Source organism: Trachinotus anak, unplaced genomic scaffold (assembly GCF_046630095.1).
Source record: "Trachinotus anak isolate AG129_WGS33_773 ecotype Australia unplaced genomic scaffold, CSIRO_AGI_Tana_v1 ptg000011l, whole genome shotgun sequence".
NCBI lineage: Eukaryota > Metazoa > Chordata > Actinopteri > Carangiformes > Carangidae > Trachinotus > Trachinotus anak.
The window spans coordinates 13,415,933-13,442,339 of record NW_027273862.1 but is presented as its reverse complement, the minus strand read 5'-3'; the positions used below and the strand labels follow the sequence as shown (position 1 = coordinate 13,442,339).

At 42.7% G+C, this 26,407-nt stretch overlaps 2 protein-coding genes across 16 annotated transcripts in view; one reads left to right on the top strand and one right to left on the bottom strand.

The window, feature by feature from the left end:
• Positions 1–18,431, top strand: part of pax6b (paired box 6b) — a 40,339-nt gene extending 21,908 nt beyond the window's left edge. For 2 of the 13 annotated variants that reach the window (XM_071488187.1, XM_071488186.1), the window contains 13 exons: positions 2,479–2,674; positions 5,715–5,768; positions 6,653–6,676; positions 9,211–9,341; positions 9,686–9,721; positions 9,807–10,022; positions 10,443–10,608; positions 14,019–14,177; positions 14,501–14,583; positions 14,691–14,841; positions 15,391–15,503; positions 15,783–15,924; positions 16,667–18,431. In XM_071488187.1, coding sequence (XP_071344288.1) covers positions 2,662–2,674; positions 5,715–5,768; positions 6,653–6,676; positions 9,211–9,341; positions 9,686–9,721; positions 9,807–10,022; positions 10,443–10,608; positions 14,019–14,177; positions 14,501–14,583; positions 14,691–14,841; positions 15,391–15,503; positions 15,783–15,924; positions 16,667–16,752 — 1,374 coding nt within the window. In that variant the 5' untranslated portion in view covers positions 2,479–2,661 and the 3' untranslated portion in view covers positions 16,753–18,431. Of the gene's footprint in view, positions 1–2,111; positions 2,260–2,348; positions 2,675–2,730; positions 5,442–5,714; positions 5,769–6,652; positions 6,677–8,217; positions 8,307–9,210; positions 9,342–9,685; positions 9,722–9,806; positions 10,023–10,442; positions 10,609–14,018; positions 14,178–14,500; positions 14,584–14,690; positions 14,842–15,390; positions 15,504–15,782; positions 15,925–16,666 lie in introns of those variants that run through there. The other 11 variants (XM_071488192.1, XM_071488188.1, XM_071488195.1 and 8 more) reach the window with 11 other exon arrangements.
• Positions 18,432–21,526: 3,095 nt separating this feature from the next.
• elp4 (elongator acetyltransferase complex subunit 4) overlaps positions 21,527–26,407 on the bottom strand; it is a 51,139-nt gene continuing 46,258 nt past the window's right edge. For all 3 annotated transcript variants that reach the window (XM_071488208.1, XM_071488209.1, XM_071488210.1), the window contains one exon: positions 21,527–22,308. In XM_071488208.1, the coding sequence (XP_071344309.1) occupies positions 22,180–22,308 (129 nt within the window). In that variant the 3' untranslated portion in view covers positions 21,527–22,179. The remainder of the gene's footprint in view (positions 22,309–26,407) is intronic.

Below are 26,407 nucleotides of genomic sequence, written 5' to 3'. Positions count from 1 at the left end.
CGCAAACTCCCGTCCGGGTGGGGTGACTTGGTGTTGTTGGGGAGGGGGTGTTTGTGGTCTAATGCATGTCTAATAGGGGGGTCCTTGACGTGAAAATGTTTGGGAACCCCCCCCCACCCCCTCACCCCTTTAGCTGATATAAGCTGTGGCCATTCATGGTAGGCGTATAGGCTGAGCCACCAGTCCAAGTGAGTAGAAACAATGCAGGAAGGAGAAACAGATGAATGTGCTCGTTTAGTTTACGGGTTGTTTGATGAAGGAGTATTGGCCAAAGTGTTGTTCCTCACCGCGGGACCCTCGGTGACAGTTTGAGCCGGTCCTCTCAGCTCATTATCTCGCCGGCCCACTGAGGGCCCCATTCAGGCCGGGCAGTCCCTCTTTCCCTCTCTCTCTCCCTCCCTCCCTCTCTCTCTCTCTCTCTCTCTCTCCCCCTGTTCCTCCCCGACTCTCCCTCTCTCTCTGGCAGCGTCGTTTGTCTACTCATTGAACCCATAGTCAGGAATGCGATGGTTGTTAGGGAGCCCTCTTTCACCTCCGAAGTGTTTTATTGATGAGCTCTGACTTCTCCTACTTTTTCACATGTCAAAGAAAGTCAAGTGTAGGCCTCCATGACTTCATTTCATGGCCCCCCATCCATCCTCCCCCCCAAAAAAAGAAAAAAAAAAAAAGTAATTTCTCTCCCCTCCCCCTGCTTATGCCTGTCCCTCGCTCTCCTCTCTCTCTCTCTTTGCCCTTTCATGCACCCCCTTTTCTGCTTTAGTTTGGCTTCCACTTCCATACAACCCTCATTCCCTTCCCCTCGCTTCTCCTCCTTTAGGAGCGAGCGGCGGGGCTCCTCAGTGCTGAGACTGGTGCTGCCCAAAGCTCCGGGTGTACGCTCAAACACGGGCGCAGAGGGGTTGCTTTTGGGTGCGTTGAGGTGTGCGTTAATAGCCAGCCATTCAGCCAGCGCAGTTTGGGAGCGTGTGGCCATGGCTACACAGTCATTTGCTTTACTTTATTTACGCGTGCTATTTGCTGTCAGGTCGCAGGAGTGACGTCGCCGTGCCTCGCAAATGTGTCCATAAAAAGCAGCCGAGCCTGGCTAAAGGCTGCGCTCTTTACGCACGGTGTTCTTGTTGACGGGGGGGGGGGGTTCAGGGGAAGGTGATACCCAAAAGAATCAACAAAAGCACGTGGTGGACATTTCTGATGGTTTTCAGTGAGGGAGGAGCGTGCTAGGTTCACATGCTAAAGATTTTCAAAGTCAGAATCCTCCCATTTGGAGGTTTCAGCTAAAAAAAAAAAAAATTAAATAAAAACTAAAAGTAAACTAGAAATAAAAGTTCTATCATCAGGACTGTTTTTTTTTATTTTTTATTTTTTATTGTTTTTCTTATTTCAATTAGTATTACCGCTTTTTGGAGAAATAAGAGCAAATGCATCTGGTAAGCCCGTTTAAATTGTGCTTTAAAGCGCTGCAAGCTATTTGAACATTGTGTGTTTTGTCAGATCTGTCAGTGAGGATCTCCGCCTGCAGGTCTACATTTGAGCATGTGGATGCAGAACCGAAAAAAAAAAAAAAAAAAACTCAAAAAAGAAAAAAAACAAAAAAACAAACGCAAACAAACAACAAACAAACAAACACAAACGGAGGTGACATTGTGCAACATGTCCCCAAACTTTTCAACAGCATGCGTCTCCATAACGTTCATGGCATCTGTAGGGCCTGGGCTGTTTCATGAAGGGCTGCAGCTCTTTGTAATTTTAATTTGACGTTACGAGCTCCAGCGTTGACGTGCAGCGCTGCTCCGCTGCTAGTTTCCGTCACCCTCGCAGCTCGAGTGTGGAGCCCCAGGTTTGGAGCTGAACATGCCCGAGATTCCCTGCGCGGACCCAATTCAGCCTGGAAGAATAGAGCTTCCCGTCCAATGGGCATTTCCGAGGCAGTTGCTCTGCAATAGGGTAATATTCAGCAAGTGAGCGCAGGGTATTTGCATGCGTGGGCTGATTAGTGGGTTGGGAAGACGAAACTCTCTCGCTCTCTCTCTTTCTCTCTCTCTCTCGCCCTCTCTCTCTCTCTCTCTCTCTCGCTGTGGCTCGGCCCCGTTTCCCGCTTTGGCTGTGGTGCGGGGGGAAGTGTTTATATGGGGGATGATGACAGAGGTCGGGTCGCGCTAATGGGCCAGTGGAGAGCGGCGGAGGGAGGCGAGGCGAGGCGCACACAGCAGACCAGGAACACATACATTAATACACTTGTTCCATCACCAATCAGCATAGGTGTGCTCATTCTCTTACCCCCACCTCCTTCTACCACCACCACCACTCTTCCTCCCTCCTCCCCTCCCTCCTCCCTCTCCCTCTCTCTCTCTCTCTCTCTTCCCCACTCTCTCTCTTTCCGACTCTCTCATTCGCTCTCTCACACGCCAGCGCACATCCTCGCCGAACTCCGTGCGTCCTGACATCTGAGTTCACTGTCAATCTCTGTCTCCTTCGCAGGGATATCCCCTCCGTCTCCGCCGAAGACTACTGGAAACTAATTTTTCCTCTTCTAAACTTCCCGAGAGAGATTGATCCTGGTCAGCTTTTTTAAAAAAAAAAAAAAAAAAAAAATCTCTTTCTGTGGTGTGGAGAACTAGGCTGTAGCCTGCAGTTTGCCAAGGACTTTGACAACGACGCAGGATGCCCCAAAAAGGTGAGATCCTGAACTAAAAGTTTGTCTGTGTTGTTAAATTATGGAGTTGTTTATTATTATTATTATTATTACTATTATTATTATTGTTATTATTATTATTATAGGCCATTTATTCTCGGCTGTAGGTTGAGGCTCAGTGGTTAGGTTGTAGGTGTTGTATCGTTTGGACTGTGCAGCCTGTCTCCTGACTGGACTCTCTGAGAAGTGCGAACAGCCTTTAGCGTCTCTGTCTGTTTTATCTGCTCGATTTTGTTGTTGTGTTTAGGCCTACGGATAGCTTACCGCTTATTTATGACAGCAAAGAGTAAAAAGTCACGTTGGGCCAGGACAGTGATCATCGTGGAGAATGGGGCGCAATGACCCGTTGAGGAAAGGTGTCAGATTGATTCATGCAGGCGAGTCACCCAAGCGCCTTCTACAAAAAAAAAAAAGAAAAAAGAAAAAAGAAAAAGAGGGAGAGAGAGACTCCATGAAGCGCTTCACTACTTGAGGAGGAGGCTCGTTTTTAGCGGGTTTGTTAGTGTGTCAGACAAAATACAACTCCCCCCCCCCCCCTTTTTTTTTTTTCTAAGCTGCTTCAGCGACTTAATGACAGCGAGTTCAGCTGCTTTTACATTTTACCAGTTCAAATACCCCGGAATGGTCAGACAACACTTCACCGGCATGTCAGCACAAAACAGGAAATAACGTTTCAAATAATTCCAGTGATTGAATGAAACATAAAATATGGAAACAAATTGCTGCTGCTTTTAAGTTACTTTGTCAAAACAAACAAGGAAATTAGAAAAATAAAATAAATGCATTCTTTTACCGCAATTATACATTTTTGGTTTATAAATCTTATGATTTAAAAGATAAATTCGCCCTAATTCAACCAAAAAAATTCAAATAACGCTTGAAAAGAATGATAGTCAAAACACACCAGGCCTATACATTATGTTATAAAACACACTCATTTCAGTTTGGATTAAAGATGTTCAAGTTAGTAACTAATTCACTAAATGTTTTCTGTAATGTGTAACATTAAAAAAAAAAATCATCATCTTCATGTACATATTTTCTGTGTTAGCCTCCAACTGGCATCGGGGCCATTGTAGCCAAGGCCTGACATGGACTCTTTCTGCATATGAATGTTGTGAGCGCAGGATCCAGCGGCCAGAATAAGCATGTTGAATTAAGACATTGTTGTTCCGGATTACTAAAGGAAAAGAAATGCAGATTAGATCGTAGTTAACCTCGGGAACAACAACGTTTGAGCTTTCGACCTTAAATAAATGATTAACCACTCGGCCCTACAAGGCTAAAAGCTACTGACTGCGGTCCGTTTTCAGGCTGCTGCAGACTTCAGGTTTAACAGGCAGTGCCTTTTATTCCCACTTCTCCATATAAACTTTAACACCGTGACATTAGGCCAAACGTAGGCTCATGGTAATATCTGAATTATTTAGCGGTTGTTTTTGGTCATTTTCTCTTATGCTAAACAGGGCTAACTCCGGCTATGTGGGCCAGTGTGATGGAATCTGAGTTTGATTAATGACCGAGCAGCCTGTTTGTTAAAACACGAAAGAAAGATGCAATGGCGGCCCTAAAGGTGCGACTCACAAACTGGGCATGGACTAAACACAGCCTGTTAGACGTCGGTATTATGCCATTTCACTCTGCACACAGCACAACTCCGCATGGAGGGAGAAAATGAAAACTTCAGACTTCTCCCTCCGTGGCCCCCTTTTTATCTGTTGCCCATTCAATAGCTTCTTTAATGCATTTGTCTTTTCCAATTGAGCGCCCTACTGCGCTGTTGTGTCTTTAAACCCGCTTTACAACCCGCACCAGCAGCACAAAATAACCACCAAATATTTATAACAAGAAATTACTTTTTAAAATTCTTTCTAAAAAAAAAAAAAAAAAAAAAAGGAAAAGAAAAGAAAGGAAAGAAAGCAGGGAAAACAAAACCTACATTCACGCACTAGCGGCACCGGGGTCACGGTCGTGTGTGTGTGTGTGTGTGAGAGAGAGAGAGAGAGAGAGAGGGAGAGAGAGTGAGTGTGTGTGTGTGTGTGAATGGTCCCGGAGGGGGTGGATGCATGCCTCCGGCTCTTTGTATTAATCTGAACTTGTTGGTGTGTTTAGTGGGGAAGCTGTGTGTTTCTAGTCGCGGAGGCCGAGTTTTCGCCCCGGGTTTGAGGTATATGGAGGCAGAAAAGGGGGTGCATTGTTAGAGTCCAGCAGGCTTTGTACACCAGCATTGTACCCCCTCCTGGTCTGGACTTTTGCAGGGCAGTGAGGCGAGGTAGACAACGTGTGTCACTGTACAGTTTCCACGATAGACTCCACAAGAAGAGGGATATCAAGTTTAGAAAAATATAGAAACCTCTTGCTGAGAGGATGAGGGCTGATTTCTTTACATGAACGAAAAAAAAAAAAAAAAAATCAGGACCAAAAGCTTTGAAGGAACCAGTGCTGTAAAACAGTTGTAGGCACAATATTACGGCTAGGCTGTTAGAATTTATTTTCAGGGCCTAACACAGCTAGATGTTAAAATAATGTTTTCCCGTGTCAGTTGTAATTTATTTGCTTGGCAGCAACATTCAGGTTAAATCTAAAGCTAAGTCACAAATGAAGATTTGAAGTAGGTTGAAGTGCATCAGTATAGCTGTGGCTGTGCTAATGTGTTGTTTTGCTTTGTCCTATAGGGAGACATTAAGTAGTGAAAACGGCAGATGATTGACTAAATTGTTATAGAGTGGACAGTCAACTCTGTTTCCAGGCAAGTTTAATTAAAATACATACATACACTCAGGATGTTAAAATTCATTATGCTTCCATTATGTTTAAGCACCAGATCCGCAAATGAAATTCAAATCGAACGAGATGAGAGACTTTATTTTTTTTCCAAAAAAAAAAAAATATATAAATAAATAAATAAAAAATAAGAAATGTTGCAAATAATTTGACAGTAGCCTTAAGGGAAAAAAAAGATCTTTACACCGGGTTTATGATGTGATGCTAACCAGCTCTGTTATTTCCTTGTGACGCTTAGAATACCACAACCAAGCCACGTGGGAGTCTGGCGTAGCCTCAATGATGCAGAACAGTAAGTTGTTTTTATATATCTACACATGTACATATTTTGTCATGCAACTTTTGATTACAACCGCAAGTTCTAATGTGGTTGCATGGAAGCAACACCCACTGACACTATGCATTGGTTGTTATAGCGCAATAACTTTATAAGAACACTTTTAAAGTGGGGCAAAAAAAAAAAAAAAAAAAAATATATATATATATATACATATGTATGTGCAGGCATGAATTTGCATGACTTTGAGGTGCAGGGGCGAAATATTCTCAGTTATTTGATGGCCGTTTCATTGCTGTTAATTTATTTTTTTGCAATGATAGGTAGGCAAGTTATTATTGAACAAGTTAATCACACGTCGTCCTGCTCCAGAGAGAGAGAGGGAGAGGGAGAGGGAGAGAGAGAGAGAGAGAGAGAGAGAGAGAGAGAGAGAGAGAGAGAATAGAGGGGGCTGGGTTGAGAGGGAGATTTTTGTTTCTGCTTGAGTTGGTATTAAATAATTGCACAGCCGTCTGCATTAGCGTTAGAGCTGGCTGCCAGGCTGCATACAAGATTAGCTGCGTAGAGAAGAGCCCTGCATGAAACATGAGGAATAGCAATAATGTCTTATGTAGATTAGTCCATATTCTTCACGGACAGACAGCATGAACTAGAAAGAAAATGCTCATATTATAACCGCAGGCCACACTGTTAGGTGCAGGCTGAACTCACAGTGGAAAATAAATATTAACAACCATATTGTCGTGGGTGCCAATCAAAAAAAAACATGGTAGATGAAGTTGCTTACAGGCCTCTGTGTTTGAAGTGGCCCATGAGTTGAATATCTTGTCTTATTCCTGGTGTGTGTTGAAACAAAAAAGGATAAACATGAAACATTTTCTCTCTTGCTGCTGGACAAGAGGTGTATGACATCTGTGATGAAGGTGTGTGGAATAATTTTATTATATTATTCTCCATATACCTTGATGACGTGTCTGTGCTGTAATCTGTGCGCATTAGTCCAAATATGTTTGAGTTCAATGTTGGACCACATGACAGTTGGGTTGTTTGATGTGTAGAGGTGTGATTCACAAGAAAACAGCGTAAAGAAAATGATTTTTTTTTCTACAAACTGGTGGTGGCATTTGAGTTTCATTTTATTAGGCCCCAGCGAATTTTTCTTTTCTTTCTTTTTTTTTTTTTTTTTTTTTTCTTTTTTGCTTGCCAATTGTCCATTATTGAGATGATGGGGCCTTATCAAAGCTGTGTACAATACCCTGCGCTCCTGCTTTGCTGCGGATTGATGTTAATGGGATGCTCCCCTGGCTTGGCGTGTGATGTCTGGTGCGAATTGCCGAGGAGATATCATTGGGCCCGGCCCTTTGGGTTGTCTAAAGGTCGCGACGGCCTCGCTGGCTTTTGTGCTAATAACTCCTGGGTGTATATGGTGGGGAGCGTCCAAATTGACACCATATGTTTTCCTATTAGTCGACTTGCAATAGAATACAAGGCGCATAATCAGCGCCAGCGGGCGAGATCGACTCTGAGCACTTGAGGGAATTGTGCCATGATTAAGACTTAACCTTAGGAGAGTTGGATTTTTATGTGATGTCCTTATCTGACGGTTTTATCGATCCGGAGGATTTATATGATAGTTATAAATCAGAGATGATGGAGATGCCCTGGAGAACCCGCAGAGCAGGGCTGCTTAATGCGGGTAGGCCAATTTCAACATGAGAAGTCTATTAATTCCACTTAATCCTGGAATTACCAAAGAGCAGGAGGGATGATAATGGATTTACTATCAATCAGATCCACGCTGGAAGATTATTACACATAGTGGCCAAAAGGGATATGCTACTCAGTTAAACAGGTTTATTTTTCACTCAGGTATGAACACGGCCTTTTGATCATTTTCTATAAAATCTCTCTCTAGTTGAAAGCAGAGTCCTGTGACATATTTCAGAGTAAAGACGCCTACCGACTGCTCACAACAGGACTGCAGTGGCTGTGAGCATTTGTTGTCAAATACAAACAAGGGGGGAAAAAACTGCATGTCACTTTTAATATGTTAAGAATCCAGGCGCGCCCTCGTTTCTGTGACCGCGCGTAGCCCCTGGCCACCTTAAAACGAAGTCTCCCTCGGAGGGTAAACGAGTAGCGTCCAATTTTGTCTGAGTGATATCCAAATGCAGACAGAAAGGGTCGTTTTATCATGCTACTATTTGTCGTGACGATGCGATTTTCAAAAGCAGAGCGGTGTCATAAAGTGACATGCCTGCCACAAGTGCTCCAACTGATCTTTTCAATTAGCCTCCCATGCATGATCCGAGGCGACTTCCGCCTATTTCCAGAAATTAAGCTCAAACTTGACGTGCAGCTAGCTTTATTTTAAAGACAAATGTCAGGCAGGCTCATCATATTTTCCCCCTCTTCTATATTTGGAGCTTATTTATTGCTAAGGAGCCTCTGCTCCCGGAGTCAATGTACCGGGCGGCAGCGCAGGGGAAGGGAGCGGAGAAACAGAGAGCAGCTCAGGCACTCCGGGGAGTCAGCTCTCCCATTTGGCTTCAGGTTTGCGGGATTATTCTGTGCTTTAGAGAGATGCCATAGAACAATTTAGGGATAATTTCCAAAAATCAATCTTTTTTTTAGACAATAACCGGTCATGTAAATTGCTATTTTAGAGCTAGTATCCTATGTGGTGCCTGTCTTATTCATGCGTAATTGCTGTGTGTTTTGAAGGACTGGAGTTGGCGATTTAAAGCCACTTTCCACAAAAGCGACGCTTTTGAATTTAAGACATTATCACAGGCTGGTGTTCGATGTGATTGTCGCTGTTGCAGGTTATTGTTATTTGATTTCATTTATTTATTTGGAGGATATAGTTTCTGATTGAGGTGCTGGTGTTGGCGCTGAGCAGCTTGTAGCTTCATGAGGGGATGGATAACGGTGCGAATGTTTTAATACCGAAGTTTTCCGCTTTGAGAAGAGGTTGGTTGAGTTTCATCGGGGCAAGACAACCGATTGAGTTGTTCATTTATTATCAGGGGAAAGCATATTGCGACAGTTTGGTTCGGTTTGTGTGACGCTGCTGTCGTTTGATCCAGGTTTTGCATGCGTTACTGACCAAATGCGCAATGTTTGACTGCAGAGGGGAAACGCACCGAGAGTTGTAACAGTTCCTTGAAAAGATTGTTTCATTTGTGCAATTCCGATTTAAGGCACTTTTTAAAAAAAAATTTCAAACAACATATCTGACTCTTAATTTTTTTTTATTTTTTAAATCAACTGCAATAACCCTTCTGTAGCCTACCTCTGTATGCTGTCCTCATATTTCATTATCCTGGTTATCCTGAACGCTAAAATAAATCATTCTCCTCATGACTAAATGAAAATCATTTGCTTTATCACCTCATGTTTTCACTGGTCTTGCTGCATGATGTGATGACTACGATGCTTTTGTCTCCATGTTTAGGTCACAGTGGCGTAAACCAGCTTGGTGGTGTGTTTGTTAATGGTAGACCGCTGCCGGATTCCACCAGGCAGAAAATAGTTGAACTTGCTCACAGTGGTGCTCGACCCTGCGACATCTCCAGGATACTGCAGGTGACAGTCACACTCCTTTTTGAACAGAACACCGCTTCACCCAGACTTTGTTTTCAGTGGATGCAGGCTGCTTTGCTTTGAAAAATGAAACCATTAAGCAGAAAGATGAAAGACATAACGGTATGATTAATTTCACATGAAATCAGTTGCTTCACGCAGCCTTAAGTTTTTGCATTTTAAATCAGTGAAATTACTAGTTATTAGTTAATGAATTAGGTTCACGGGGTGGGGGGGTGGGGGGGAAGCAAACAAAAAGGAAAGTAATCTGCCTGCTATTATAAAGAATAAATCTATTGTAAGAAATGCCTAATATACCATTCAAGGCATATTTTTTGTGTTTATAGACCCATGATGAAGTCCAAGTGCTGGACAGTGACAAGGTGATAATTTTTTGACGCCATCTTAGAAATTCCGTTAATAGTCGTAAATAATGTATGTGAATTGTGTCTTTTGTTTTCCATCCAGGTATCCAACGGCTGCGTGAGCAAGATCCTGGGCAGATACTATGAAACTGGCTCCATAAGACCGAGGGCAATAGGCGGCAGCAAGCCCAGGGTCGCCACTCCAGAGGTGGTCGCGAAAATCGCGCAGTACAAGCGGGAGTGTCCGTCTATCTTTGCGTGGGAGATCCGTGACAGACTTCTGTCGGAGGGGATCTGCACCAACGACAATATACCCAGTGTAAGTGTATTGACTGTAAGTTATGTGCATGATTTAATTTGCCACATGAAATGACTTTTTTTTCCCGCCCCCTCATGCAGTGGAGGAAAAGGAGATGGGCACCCAACCATTCAGTCTTATTAAATACGCTGCATTTCAAAGTGTGGGGCGCACATCGGCCTATTGCATATGTGATCACCCAAACATACAGGCAATTAGAAGGAGCTCGTTGTCCATTTGTGAACATCCTCCTGTGCAGATTTATTGTGATTATAAGGTGTGTGTGTGTGTGTGTGTGTGTGTGTGTGTGTGTGTGCGCGCGCGCTGCTGTGAAACCCACTGCACACCCATAATCTTTGAGCTCGCCTGCAGAAAACGCACTGATGCGGCGTTGTGTCTACTCCTAATCCTCACTCTGATCATATGTAATTTGTCATTCAGGTGTCATCGATAAACAGAGTCCTCCGCAACCTGGCTAGTGAAAAGCAACAGATGGGCGCAGATGGCATGTATGACAAGCTGAGAATGCTCAACGGTCAGACAGGAACTTGGGGGACCCGGCCCGGCTGGTACCCCGGAACATCAGTGCCAGGGCAGCCCAACCAAGGTGAGCCTCATTATCACACCGCGGCAGTAAAGACACCTTGACGGTTGTATACCGTAGAATACAACCGGTCGGTGCAGGTCGGTTGTAGGTGGGTTCAGGAACATTTATGGCCTGCCACAAAAAAAAAAAAAAAAAAAAAAAAAAAAAGATATGTCTTGTTGTCTGTTTGAAGGCACAATTGATGTGAACTCCACAGAGGTCACCAGAAATTGCCATGTATGAATATGAATAGTTTCACAGCTTACTATTCCAGTGGTTCCGGTCCACAGCTCTGTTTGCAGGGAGGTATTGCATGCATGCTTTGATGCCCTGAACAAGACCCCCAATTAAGACTAGTCGATTAGAAGAAACCATAGGCCATGCATGCAGTCTGAATGCCTCCACTGTCCCAGACATGGATGTGCGTGACAGCGGCTTGTCCTTTCAGCAGAGGTGTCCATCCAACAGCCTGCATTTTCCTCCCCTCCTGACGGGGAGGCAGAGCCGGGGAGCTGTGTGCGGGGATATTAGTACAAAGGAATGTTTTCCTTCACACGCAATGATTGGTTATGGGAACGGTCCGCGCTACGTGTAATTGCTCATTAGAGAGGGCTTTGTCTCTCATTATGGCAACATGCAGGAGTGTGGAGATGGCAAGGCTGCTGTGGAAATGTTCCACTTGAGAGGGTTTTCCTGTCGGCCTGCTGCAGGCCAAACACTGAGCACATTTTCTTAGAAGAAGCACCACCTTTTATACATCGACTGTGCGATGAAATAAGTGTCAGGGCACAGGTGCCTGATTTATGTGAATCGGAGAGAGGGGACCTGCGAGTGGAACTCAAGTCTTTGCAAATAATCATTTGCATTTGTTTGACGACCATTTGGACACGTGGGGCTGTTATCAACAAGCAGTAAAGCGGAAAAGATCATATTAACAGCTAAAGTGATTCACTTCATTTTCTAAATAAATCATAATAACTCATTATTATTTATTATTATTATTATTATTATTTATTATTATTATTATTATTATTATTATTATTATTATTATTATGAACAACAGTTGGCTATTAGTATCACATTTAGTTTTACTGGGGTTGCTGTTTGTATTAAACGTTAGACTGATTAGGCTATTGGTTGCTTATGCAGATAATATTATTTTTATTTAATAATTGTAAATATATTATCTAGGCCTGTTATTATTGCATTAATTATTATAACACAACAACGGCGATAATAACAATAAATTAATAATAATAATAATAATAATAATAATAATAATAATAATAATAATAATAATAATAATAATAATAATAACAATGACTTCTTTGGTTATGTTTTTAAATCAGCAAGTATTTAGGTAAAGCAGTTGTCTCAAGGGAAGGAAAAATATGTTTTCCATCCGACAGCCGAGTGAGCAGATATAATGGCTACATGGAGAGTGACAGGGCCCCAAAAGAAGACAACTCTATCCAAAGAGGAACGAATAAAACTCCTCACCGATTTTGTCTTTTATCTCTTTCTCATTCTCTGTCACTGGCTATATGGCTCTAAATCCCGTCTATAGGATTTAGTCTCTCACTTTCTCTTTCAGTTCTAAGCGGTTTCTCAAGAGTGTTTTGATCCGGTCTCAGCAGCTGAAAGGTGCCGCAATTGGTTCGGTATCTCTCTCTCTTTTTTTTTTTTTTTTTTTTTTTTTTTGCTGCTTTTCCGCCTCACTGGCTGAGACATCGTGATACTAAAGAATGAGTTTATTTCCCAGCGCTTTTATAAAGAAAACAAATCCCATCCTAGCGTCAGTGGGTCTGGCAGACGGATAATAGCTTCACATTCACTTCTTTTTATGGATTAGCCGGAGTGAAGAAACAAATAGCGCGGATACAAACTATTGGCCTATAGAAGAATACTTTTCTCTGCTTTGCAGCAAGGGAAATTGTCAAGAAACATGTCGCATCAGGTTTCCCCTCAGTGAGCCAGGACTTTCACATAGAGATGCACTAGATATGCTTTCAGGCCTTTAGCAGGTCTGTCACTTCCCTTAGTGGCAGAATCACGACCCAAAAAAAAAAAAAAAAAAGTGCAACTTGTTTGAATCTTTTACACAACGCGACAACTTTTGCACAGTTTGAGCTCGATTTTCGGTCGCTCATGTGGCCCTGCACCTGTTCCCCTCTCGTGACAACCTCTTGTCCTCCAGCGTGGCACCGGTCGTTCGGAGTGTGCCAATCAAAAACATAAACAAAATCTGCACAGACAAAAAGCTGAGAGGAGTCCGACCCACGGCGCCAGACAGACATGAGTGAGATATTACATAAACCACCCTCTATCTCCACGCACCCCCCCCCTCCCCCACCCCCCCCACCCGCTTAATTTCGCATTAACTTCTCGGTGTGATAATGATGTCCAACAACAAGACAGACATTAGTCGATAAGCCTCGCCCTGCAACTGAAGGGGCCTTTGGGCCCACCGCGGACAAGCAGGAGCAGTGAATAGATTGGCCTTATTTTGGTTGTTCAGGGGGTTACATGCTCTCTCCTCACTCATTTGTTTCCAATTGAAGACAGAAATCCTGACTGGCGTGTAGCTGGCCGGGGGACGTGATTAATGATGGTAGTGGATAAGGGTTAACACACTGGACTCAAAGCTCTGTTGACTGGGATCCTCATGCGCACAATACCAAAGCACTACAGCCTGTGCGCCTCCAGAGAGAGGGAATCCTTTTGTCATCTCCCCCAGTAGCCCCCCCCCCCCTCCCAACCACCACCACCCTACCCCTCCCATATATTACACCCACCGAGGGCTCACTGCTCGTCCCTGGCTGTGTCCATAGTTTAATGGTTTCCCTTACTCCTGAGGGCATTGTATCATTCTGAAAAGCGTCTTCTCCTATTCAAAAGTTGGTGGTCACCTCAATGGCTATACCAACGCCCATATGGGAACGACCATTGAGGCATTGCTCTGCCCTAAAAAAAAAAAAAAAAAAAAAGGGAGGGGGAAGGGGGGCTAGAGAGTTTGAGGGTTTAATACATTTCATAGGCTCTGAAAAGAGGTTCACCACATCTTGTCACATTTCTCTTAACCTTTTGAGAACACACGCCATTGTTGGGACGCGATAAGTACGAGCAGCCTTTTCCCTCGCCAGCCTGTTTTTCTCACAATATTTTATAAACACTTTAACTGCGAGGCCTTTCTGATATTGTTCCTTTTCACACAGGCAGTCGTCTGGAATCTGGCAACATTAAGAAGAAGTTTCAATAATTCATCTGATTTCGAATGAAATCAACCATGATAGTGGCTTTAATTAATGATGTTGTACCGCGGTCTGTACAATTAGCTGTAGGCTGATACAACACCAGACCACAGAATTAATTATTCAATTAACTTAATTGAATGCTTATTTCCATTAAATACTTTTTTTTTTTTTTTGCAGATGGCTGCCAACAACAAGACGGTGCAGGAGAAAACACAAACTCCATCAGCTCGAACGGCGAGGATTCAGAGGAGACGCAGATGCGACTGCAGCTCAAGAGGAAACTACAGAGAAACCGCACGTCCTTCACACAGGAGCAAATTGAGGCTCTGGAAAAAGGTGCAACAGCCAGTGAATTATTTATAAGTGTATTTAATTGGTAAATAGTTGTTCTTTTTATTCATTAAAAAAAAAAAAAAGTTCCTGTCAATCTTTGGTGAATTGGAACTAGACAAATCCCTTAATGTGCGAGTTGCCATATTTTTAATGGTTTATTACAGTGGATAAATACTAGTTGTGATTATTAAGGTGTTAGTAAGTGAAGACGTTTTGGATCCTAGGCCTTAGGGATACATTTACCCTGCATAAAATCAGCCAACCTCCACCACATTTGCTGCTTATTCACTAACCCTTTTTTGCGGCGCTGATTTCTTGCGTTACAGAATTTGAAAGAACTCATTATCCAGATGTTTTCGCGAGAGAGAGACTAGCAGCGAAGATCGACCTGCCCGAAGCAAGAATACAAGTGAGTGAACAACAACTTTTAACGTCAGATTTTATTTTTTCATTTATTTATTTGTATCTGGTGGCTGGATGCCCGTGAGAGAACTAACAAGGGGGCTTTCATCGCAGGTATGGTTTTCAAACAGAAGAGCAAAGTGGAGGCGAGAGGAGAAGCTGCGGAACCAGCGCCGGCAGGCCAACAACTCCTCCAGCCACATTCCCATCAGCAGCAGCTTCAGCACCAGCGTCTACCAGGCCATCCCGCAGCCCACTACACCGGGTAGGTCCACCGCAGCTGGGGCAACGCTTACACCATTACCCACACATTTAGCGTAAAAAAAAAAAAATAGAATTTGTCGACTGTTTTATTGCACGACCAGGCATGCAGATGTTGCACTGGTCCTACACGTTGCAATATTGCTTTCATAAGGGGAAATAACAACACATGTAGGCGAACCGCTCCTGAGCTCAAGTCAGACAGGGATCCATGTGAAATATGAGTGAATATTATTATGCGGGCAACCTGCGGAGTCACCGAAAAGGAGGAGAAGAGGCCTGGATGGCTGTGCGCTCTAGTTCACATGAAGCAACACCGGTGGTTTCCCCTCGATGGATGATTGAGCAAAACTTCTCAGCTGACTGTAATTACCAGATCAGGCACAAGTCAATCACCTGAGACGCACACGCACACACACACACACACAGCTCAGTGTCTATCAGCCTGTCAAATAAGGCGTCACCTCACGCACGCACTACTTAACGCTAATGAGCCGGTCCCGCACACTGGAGGCTCCTGTGTTTTAACCACATTTTCCACTTTCATTCACAGTGTCTTTCACCTCGGGGTCAATGCTGGGTAGACCTGACTCTGCACTCACAAACACCTACAGTGCGCTGCCCCCCATGCCCAGCTTCACCATGGCAAACAATCTACCTATGCAAGTAAGTAAAAAAAAAAAAAAGCAAAACAAAACAATGCAAATCAGTCAACAGATGTGTACAGATGTGTATTTTGTGTAATAAGTGGTTTAAATTATGTTTCCTGGCCAAACACGTTCCTTAAAATCTTATAAGAATAGGTTTCTGACAGGAATTGAACTAAAATTATGCATAAAATTAAATCTAGACAGATCTGCCTGTGAAAAGCTTAGAGTATCACAGACTAGTGAGCTGAACATTATGGTTGGCTAAGCTAATGTAACATTCTCTCCCCATCTATAGCCCAGCCAGACCTCCTCTTATTCCTGCATGCTGCCTACCAGTCCGCCTGTGAACGGGCGGAGCTACGAAACATACACGCCCCCTCATATGCAGGCACATATGAACAGCCAATCAATGACCACTTCTGGTACCACCTCAACAGGTAGGCAGAAAATTCATTGTTTACCAACATGCTTGGGAATTAATAAAAAAAAATCAAACAGTGCACTCTGTGAAATATCTGCCACCTTTCCTGTAATAAGGGGGTACTACATAGCCATCTTTGATTCATGATCTGTCGCGGCAGCGCTCCTCTTCCCTTCTGTCTATTTGAGAAACTTCATGGTTTAAACATCTGCGGGTCAATATCTCTGCATTTCATTTCATTTTCCCTCTGCAAGCTGCATGAAAGGAGCTCATTTCAACCCCGCTCTATGCCATCATGTCAATCCCACTACTCCAGCCCATAGTTTAGTTCCACCCCATTAGGATGCTGTTACTGAGAGCCATATATACTGGTTATAGTCATGAAGAGTTAATCATGCATAACCACATTTCCTCTGTGCTAAATTGCTAATTAATTTGATTCATTTGCTGTTGTACTCTTTCTGTTTAAATGCCATTGCCAAAGCCTCAATTTATTGAGCTTGCAAGCATTTTACTGAGCAACCATGTGCAGAGCTTTGTGACTCATTGCAGCTTCACTGCTTGTCTACCTATTTGCAAGCTTTTAAACCACACTGCTTTGTGCTATAAGGCTAACTAGCGCTTGCTCTCACACTAATTGTGCATGGTGCATCCACTCATCTAATCTAGCATGCTGAGTTCTGGGGCTTCATTTATTTATGTATTTTTCTAATTTATTTATTCTTTAAACTGACCTCTTTCTCTTTCTGTCTCTGCAGGACTCATCTCTCCTGGAGTGTCTGTCCCTGTCCAAGTCCCAGGGAGCGAGCCTGACATGTCTCAGTACTGGTCAAGACTACAGTAGAGAGAAGAGCTACTTCACCCTGTAACCACCCACTCCACCATCGCCCTCCGGCAGTGCTCCTCACACTTACACGGCACAGGAGAGTAGAGAAGGCGAGAGAGGGTTGAGAAGAGGCAAAGGACAGGAGAGGAGAGGAGGAACGAGAGGAAAGAGAGAGACTCTGGGACAGCCTTGGGACGTCTGGGCTTTGTTTTTCCAGTGGGACTGTGTGCTGTTCTGTAGCTCTAGGCACATTCAAATGAGGACTTGGAAGAGAGAACAACAGTGGAAAGACATAAAAAAATGGACCTCTGTAAAGTGCCCGGTGTTAAATTTTTATGGAACAAAAACTTATCTGTTTTTTTTTTTTTTTTTCTATTTCCAACTTCAGTCATTGTTTCCTTTTTTCTCTGGTGTGTTAGTAAATGGCCATTTGTATGTTAATATGAAAAACCAAGATCAAGTACTGATAGATGGACTGCTAGAAAACCATGTTGGTCTTGCGTTTGTTTGAGAGGAGAACCTGAGAGATTCTGCCATGACTATCTTTTAATCTGCTTATATCGAGACTTTCTACCAGCCTTTGCATGGTCTCTGGACGCTGTTGCATATCATTAAAGACGAAAAGCTGGAGGGAAGACTCTTACTGTGTCAAAAAAAAAGAAAAAAAATATTTATTGGTCTTATTTCTTACGAATGGATATTTAGCAGAGGAAACTCAAACTTGATCCATCCACTGAGGCTGTGGTCTTGACTCCTCTGACATGGGTCCCCCGTTTGCTGGCTTATTAGGCACGGATCACTATCAACAGCTCAAAGTGCGCAAAGACGGTGCGACATGCAACACAACTTGGACCTCTTGCTTCGGTGGTTGGATTGACTCTAGATTACCACGAAGAACATTAAATGTGGAAAACAGGTGTAAAAGAAAACCTGTAGTCTGTAAATGGTAGACTGCGTCTTCGATATAATCCAGTTTGTTTATGTCAAAATGTAAAGTACTTGTCTTCCCTAGAAATCTTCCAGAAAGATTTCTCCAATAAAAGTTGATTTCATTTATATCCCCGAGAATATTCTATAAATGTTCCATGCATCATAAAATACATTACTTTAGGGTCAGGTACAATTTGTCTCTTAGGTATAGTTGTATTATAGTGTCCTATGGTCAAAAAAAAAATTGTGCAACTAGAAATATTTAATTCCTATAATTATGATTAAACATTGCTTGACAGAGTTTTAAACTTAAGTGTTTGGCAGTTGTTTACAAGTACATATCAGATTTAATCATTGTTGATTGTAAAACAGACCAAAGCCTTTGTATCTCATCTAGTACACAATGTTTTTTTTAAGCTATTAGTCTTGTGTTGCAAAATTTTGTAAACACGTTCTGTTCGATTACATTGGCTTCGAGTTCGTAAGACTGCAGTCGATCCCCGCAGTCCTTATTTATAATTGAAGACCATGGGAGGGTTTTTCTAGCATCATCTGTCATGCTCTTTTGAGTTTTGCATTTTTATTTCAGTGTGTACGTAGAACATGGACACATACTGGGTTTACGTCTGAGCAATGCTTCTGAGATAAAACGTCTACACGCTGTCTCTTAAATATTTCAATTTAATTTTATTTAAAATGGAGCTTTCTAAATGTATTTTGTGAAAACTATAAAACATTTTGTACAGTAAAATTGTGTCTTAAAGAAAGCCTTTTTGCCTGTTCAATGCTGTGTCTAATACAGTGTCAGTCTTTACGAGCAAGTAGAGGCACCTTTTAATTTCCATTGCTGCAAATTTTAACTTCTTTTTGCAAATCTATTGCTGACAAATGCCAGTAAAAGGGCTTGTAATATACATACAACACTTCCAATTCCCACCAAACAAAGGCGTCCAAAATAACAAACCTCTCTTGATGTATGGGGCTGAACCAAGTCGACACAGACCACACAGCACAACACCACCACACAACGAGAAAGGTCAAGCAATTCACCATCACTGGCTCTTGTTTTAGTAGAGTTACAATGGTATGAAAAAATACAGAAGCAATGAGGACGAGGAGGGAGCAGAGAGGAGGAAAAAAAAGTCATGGAATAAAGCAGCCAGTGCCTAGAGCGAGGCAGAGGAGCGATTGTGTGGCAGAGTGAGTTATTTTGCTTCACTTGCTGCCTCAGCAGGGGAGGGGGGTGGGGGGGGGGTGGGTTGTGTCTGTGTGTGTGTGTGTGTATGGATTTGAAGGGGTGTGTTAGAGAGAGTGAGTGAGCGAGAGAGGTATCTAAAAGGAGAGGATGTCCAGGAGAGAGTGAGGTCAGGTAACATTCACACAGCATGTAACAGCACCAAATATCTTGCTAAATAGTTAAATTGAATTTACACGTCTCACTCAATATTTAATGGTCCAATCGGAACTTTGAGGATCTGAGGTTAATCAGATTTTTAAGAGGATTTTTTTTTTTTTTTTTTGTACTGGGGCTAATGCAATTTCTCTATTCATTTAATCCATTTTATGACACAGATGGAGGAATACTGTTCTGAGAGCAGTGGGAAGGGAAGGGAAGGGAGAACAAGCTAGGCAAACGTGCTGAGACAGAAGAAGGAACATTAATAATTACAGAGAGAAAATGAAAGAGAAATTCAAAATGCAAGAAAGACTGCAATTAGTGGAAGTCTAAATAATATACAACTTTGGGATAAAAAGGTTTAAATATAATTCTGGCTCAGAACAAAGTCAGGCAATATAAGTTTCTTTAAAAGTTCCTTAGAACTTTGTACACTTTGATCAGTAGTTTAATGGGAAACTAATTCTGACCTGGAAATCTGACACTGAATTCCACTAACAGAGCTGATACTAAATAGGAGAGCATCAACAGTCAAGGGTGTACTCTGTGTGTGTGCTTTCACAAAGTAACGTTTCCCTCATTGTTGTAAGTATAATAAATAATAGTCAGTGTATTTTGTAAACTGCATTTTGCAGGAATGGTAACCTAATTATGTCATCTGGAACACAATATGTTTGTAGATAGGTCTGCTTTATTAAACCAAAATTGGCAGATATATTCAGTGTGGGGAAAAAATATTGCCTTACACTGTGTTACATGAATAGTGCTGTGATGTGACAGCCATTTAATAACAGAACCCAGAATATCTCAGCTAAAGCTACTGTAGGAAAACAACTATGGCTTTGGTAAGGAATCAATAAGACATAAGCGGCAACTGCCAAAAGACATGATTATAAAGTCATATTCTCTACACTCAGTCCCATCGCTTTCTTTTTTGCTCCAGGCCAAGTAAGACTTTAAAGAAGTAGGTCCTGTAAAATGTGCCAACACAACTGGATGTTCATCTTACGTGTTCCTTTCAAAGACTTCATTAAAATAAAATGCATGTTATTTAACAACAAAGAGGTATATGTAATACTGACATATTTGTCTACCAGATTTAAATATGTTATGGTAGATTATAAAACCCCAAAATCCTTAGCATAAACAATTATTAAGATTTTGGCAATACAAAAAAATAAGATTAAGAAGGAAGCTGGAAAAAAAAAAAGAAAGAAAATTAACAAACACCAAAAAAATAAAAAATAAACCCAACAATTGAGTCTGTGTTGTCCTGGGTACAGTGTAGCAGAAGTATAAAACCACTTTCTCTAGCAGTGTTATTGAGCTCAGAGGATTAAATTGATAAGAGATTTCCTGGTACCCTGAATTACTTATTCAAACTTACTAGAGAAGCATGTGTGGCTAATCATAACACACAGTACTGTCAAACCATGTATAACCAACTTTATCTGAGGGGAGAACACTGTCGATCAGGCATTAGAAGTCATACATTAAATGTCATTTTAATTTTGAAAATCTGCACAGATGCATGTTTAACATGTAAATTGAATCTGCATAAAGACAACCTCTGGCTGCATGTAAGTACTGAGACTGGCATCAATTCACTAAGTTCTAAATGTACCTGAAAATGTGACAATATGTGGCACATAGGAAACTGACATTATAAAACGTAAAAATAATTCACTTTCTGAACTGACTGAACAAAAAGTAAACGAGCACCACATGACATAGAGACATGGCAAGTGTAACAGACATACAAGTAGCACAGCAACATAAACAAACGCCAAAATGAATGTATTCTATTTTAATCTACCTTAGAATTGTACCCTAAATATGTCAGCTCTTCGCCAACAATAATTTGGAAAACAGTTTTTATCTTGACAACACAAGCTTTTGTTCACCTGTGTAAGTGACCTGTGTATGTCATCTCTCTTTCTCATACACCCAATAAAAGATCACTCCATTCATGCATGAAACTGTCAGATAACACCACCCTCTCCCAACATGTGTTGCAGATGCTTACCAATACTGCCAGTTTTTGCAGGCAAAAATATTCAAACTGGCATCAGCAGCGAACTGAGGAAAACAAAAATGAAACATTTAATTTTTCACATTGTTTTTTTTTTTCCTCTGTTTCTCTATGTCACTGTTTGACCTAATTTGTTCTTTTGGGCTTGTCATGGCAAAGCAGCTCATCCAGCAAACATGCCTGATGAGGTGTGAAGCCTGCACCCAAATCCAGCTCTCCTACCCTCTGCCCACATTCCAGCTTACTGGAGGTAGACGTCACTCACCGGCACAGTCTCAGGGTCAGATGGAGGCATCCCTATTCGAACCTGAAACCAGTGAGGCAGACCAGAGATCAGTCATTCATAACGCACGTGCACGGTCTCAGAGGTAGTCAGCTTTCCCTTCAGAGCAGGTGTTGAGACGCAGTGAAGTAAAATTTCAGTAAGGAGTGTGTATTGTGCACTATGCATTTATTTTCTTTTATTCAACTCAACAAAAGCACATTTCATTTCATTATCCTAGAAAAAAAATTGTACTTTCAGACTATTGTACATGGTGGAGCTAAGCAAGGGGGGCCACATGTTTCATAAAGTAAGTGCTGTGCTTGGGAGAATGCACGTAAATTATTTAATGTCTGCCAAGACTGAGAGTCTTGTAATGACTAAAAAATATTTCATGATTACACTTTACATGTAAACAAACCCCCCAGAGACAGAGAAAAAGAAAAAAACAATGTTCCAAATTTTAAACAATCCCACCAGCTTGGATTTTAATTGGGTAAAGTACAAGTCACCCTGCCAATCATAAACTTCTCATGGCAGTTTGAAATGTGCAAATCTCAGCGGCCAGAGTAAGAAGACACATACACAATGTACAGTAGGTTTATATAAAAAAAGAACATAGGATGAAATGTGTCCGTTATGAGAAGAGGTACAGTGGATGTTTAGACCTTCACCCCTGGCTGGGACAGTTGGCAGGTGGTAATGGCTGGCAGGGTTATCGCGGTTGACATTATGTGAGTAAGGGAACAACCTGGTCACCGTGGTAAAGAGGACAACGCTGCAGTGTTCCAGGTGTTGGTTGCCCGTGGTGACTGTGTGGGAGCTCTAGAAGTCCAGGTGTTTGTTGCCGGAAGTGCCAGAGCCACAGGCTGAAGCCACTGTGGCCCCTCCTGCCAGCTCCCCCCTGCTCACACGACTCACCGTCTCAGACAAGTCTGGGGGCAAGTGCAGTCTCTACAGAAATTAATGTGAATGAGAGGGGGAAAGAGACAGAGAGAGAGGAGGGGAGGGAGGGGGGCAGAGTATTAGATCAGCCTGTATGGAGAAAAAAAGAGTACTACAGTGGATCAACATACAGTAGATAGTACACTTCAGTGATGTTTATTCACAGAGAGCCATGTTGGGTTGAAATTGCATTAGATGCTTCACCACTCCCCTCAGCACTGGCAGCGTGGAGAAAACCTGCTAGCGTGCGGCTAAATGCTTCAGAGAGCTTTAGGTCTGTTACAGCTCACAGGGAATATATGTGTGTGTGTGTGTGTGTGTGTGTGTGTGAGGTGGGGGCGACTTGAGTATTTGTGTATGGGACACAACAGCTTGCATTTATGAGGTGAGGTAAGAGAAAGTGTGCGTTCAGACACAAATCTGGATGTGTTTGCACTTGCGTTGATTGCTTTAGTGTGTTTGTAACACAGATGATTATGTTCAGCTTATACCAGAGTCAATAGAATCAAGTCTTTTAGCTGTTTCACAGTAAAGCTTATCTGTGGAGCTGCCCTGTGCCAACTCAAAGCACAAAGGGCCACTCATGTAAAGCCCCCTAACACCAACACGCTAACTACTACAAAGCTTAAGAGGGGCTACACTGCTCGGCTCTCTCCTGAAGCCGCAAGAAAGGCCGCGAGTGGCACTCCATGAACAAAGTCTTGAAGAGGTGCTGAGAGCGTGAGAGGAGGTGAAGTGTCTCCAGAGTCAAGTGTGCACCTGACAATAGTGTTGAATAGCGTGTTGCTCGAGTGTCTATCGAGGAAGTTAAATCAGAATACAGGCATCCCGGGTACAAGAGAAGTTAAACCCTGTAATTTGCCCCTGAAAGAATCTGCCATGACATCTGAAACCCACTGGTCAAAGCCTGTGCTCACACCCCACCGCAGCCCTTTAAACCTTCCCTACCCACCACATCCTTACCCCCTCCAGACATCTAGCTTGAGGAGAGCCCCTCCACTCCCACAGATACTTATCTTTTTCTTAATGACTAGGTGTTTGGGTATAGGGTTTAACTGCGTCATTACTAAGAGATCAATCAGGACTACGCAACACTCTTTACTCCTCTAGGGCAGACTATTTCCTTCCTTTGCTTAATACTGTTTATAGGAGGATTGAAACACCTGAGTCTAAACTGCTAAATGTTTTTACATCACTGATGCTCCTGTCTGAAATGAAGCCTCGTGCTCCTGCTACTGTGGCTAACAGGTCGGAGGCGCATCATGCTCAGGTGGGCTCTTTTGTGTTGAGCATGTTGCCTTTGTGTGTGTGTCTGTAGACTGTTTGCCAGGCAAGTAGAGGAAACAAGAGGAGTAGTCTTCACGCAGCCCAGCAGATTATCTGGGGCAGGTGAGCCCTGAGACACTGTGAAGGACCTATAATTTAATGCAAGATGGTAGAGGTAAGGTTACACACGACTTACAGGGGCGAGGATTAAAGATTCCCACTTGGAAAAATGACAAGACAAATGAGCATGAACTAACTAAGTTGTTAAAAACATTCATAACAAACTTGTTTGCCTTTTCCTTGTATACAGCTCTTTCTTTGACTCTCTCTCAGACACACATCCACATCTGCTTCCATCCCTGCCAAACCTCACCTGTGTAACCTTTCGTGTCTTCAGCTCATTCAAGTGTGATTGAAAAAGAAAAACAATGCATTGATCAAGCCTGGACTCAGTGCTGCTTAGTGCACTGCAGCGGAAACACGGTAGAGAGAAGGGTAGGAGAAAAATCAATCACATATACATCATCCTCAGTGGGTGAGTAAAAAAAAGAAAAAAAAGAAAAAAAAAAGACATCACACCGTTGTCTGGCTGTCACGCACCCACGGCCCTGGCTACACCGTGCCTGCTTGGCTCTGGGCTCTGTGAGCCCACTGAGCATGTGCAGAGCGAAGGTCAAAGCAATCCAGAAGTGCAGCTCAGCTCCTCTAACCTTTGAGTTCAGGGGCAGATGAGAACAATCAATGGTAACATCAAAGTTGGAGGGAGGAGCAGACAAAACCAATCGATTGGTTTGACACAGAGGGAAAAGACAGCCTGGTAACAGTCAGCAACCATCCTGCACATCAATGACAGCCACTTTTAGAGTTGATAACAGTTATGGGTTATAAGGGAGATAAGAAATTACCTTATATTCAGTACCACTCTAAACAAAAGTGTCAATGCAAGCTAACTGGATGAGGACAAGCCATGAAAAAAGTTTTGATTTCTTTTTACCCTGATTTTGAAATTTACACCCAAACATGAGGTAAGTGCAGTGCACTTATTTTAGCAGTGACAGACTAACTGAGGATCTGCCATGAACATTTGCGTTGACACCAAGTGAATAGAGGTCAGTGGAGGACTTAGACAGACATAGTCAGGGAGGCTGTGAGTCTACTTCCCTTACGACCTGCACACTCCATGATGTAAACAAGGACATCCGGAAAACCCTCAGAGGCATAGTGGGGTGTATGTGTGTGTGAAGTCTTTCTCTGCTGCCTGGCAACCTTCACGAGGGTGTAGAAAGAGGGAAAAAATAAGAGAGTGGGGGAGTGCTGGATGGGAGTGGACGGCGGGAAAGTAGACCATTGGCTGTGGTGCACTGGTGGAGGGGGGTATTGTGAAAATGGATGTGTGCCACAGTGTTAGTGCGAGTATGTGTGAGCAAATGTGTGTGTGTGTGTGTGTGTGTGTGTGTGTGTTAGACTTGTGATGTCAATGTTCCCTCTCTGGTGGCGGGCGGGGGTAAAGGTCTGTGGTTCAGCTCCGCTCCACAGCCAGAGGGGCTGGGGCCATGCTGGCAACAGGGTGAGGGGTGACAAAGCTCCAAACGAGTGCTAAGCACTTGAAATGAGCCCTCAGGGCCAGCCCACAGACTAGCTTTGCCTAAGAGGGTTACTAATATCACCCCACAATGGACAATTCCCCTCAGCTTACTAAACACCCCAAAGACTTGGTTCTTAAGGAATACAGCGTTTCATGCTACTTGTAACACAACATTTAAAATCTCCACATATAACAGTGTCTCATAGGTCACAAAAGACACCAAATCACAGTTTTAATGTTTTTGTTATGTATTTAGCAATGTTATGCAAGCGTTTTATAATCCAAGATCCAAATGAACAAATTTTCCAACTCCCAACAGGAGCCTACAAGGGACCCACTCACACAAAGCAGTGCCATCAAAGGCATTCCACTGGTGGTAACGGCTTGCTAATGACTGGAGTATTAGGTGCTAATTTAACGAGTCATTTCTTCCATAGAGTTTTAGCCACACTTTCAAATGGCCCGTGTCACTGTACAGCTTAGAACTATGGGAAACCCAACACCTTGTTGGAACACATGACGACTGGTCTGGCTGTTCCAATCAGATTAGCCAATGTTGGAATATGCTCATGGAAGTGACACGATATTTACCATAAACACCTACTTAACACAATCATTGTTGTAATTTGGTCATCATATTATAATCTCCATTAAATCAGTGAAATGAGAGAAACTAAACATTGTATAACTAAGCTGAAGTCATTGCAATTGCAGAAGAAATGAGGACTAAGCAATCTGGCTATATGCTGTCAGGCATGAATAAGAAATCCCTGTTTCTGTATTGATGCAGAACAACTCAATAATATAATTTTTAAGAATATATTTTGAATGGATTTATATACCACACGTCCATTGTTCATGGACAGTGGTCACATTAGAGGTGGTAGCTTTCTCCAATTCCATTTCCCTGAGCAGCACAGCTGCAGTGCAGCCACTGTAAACTAATGTGGACGTCTGTCCATGACACCAGGTCAATGTCCTCCATTTCCAGTCCCATCTCTACAACCAGCCAAGGGTCAAAATGGTAGCAGAATGAAATTGGTAGAAATTTCCCAGACTCGTTGGTCTATCCAGTCACTAAACCAAGCTAAATCACCTCCCAGTGCCATAATCCCTCACAGCTCTTAAGTTACACTGCATTGTGTGGGAAATAATTTGCTGAACCTATAGGAACTAGTATTAACTTCAGCACACCAAAACCCACATAATGAGGTGATGTGCTTTTCTATTGGAGAAGCAAACTATCATCACATTGAC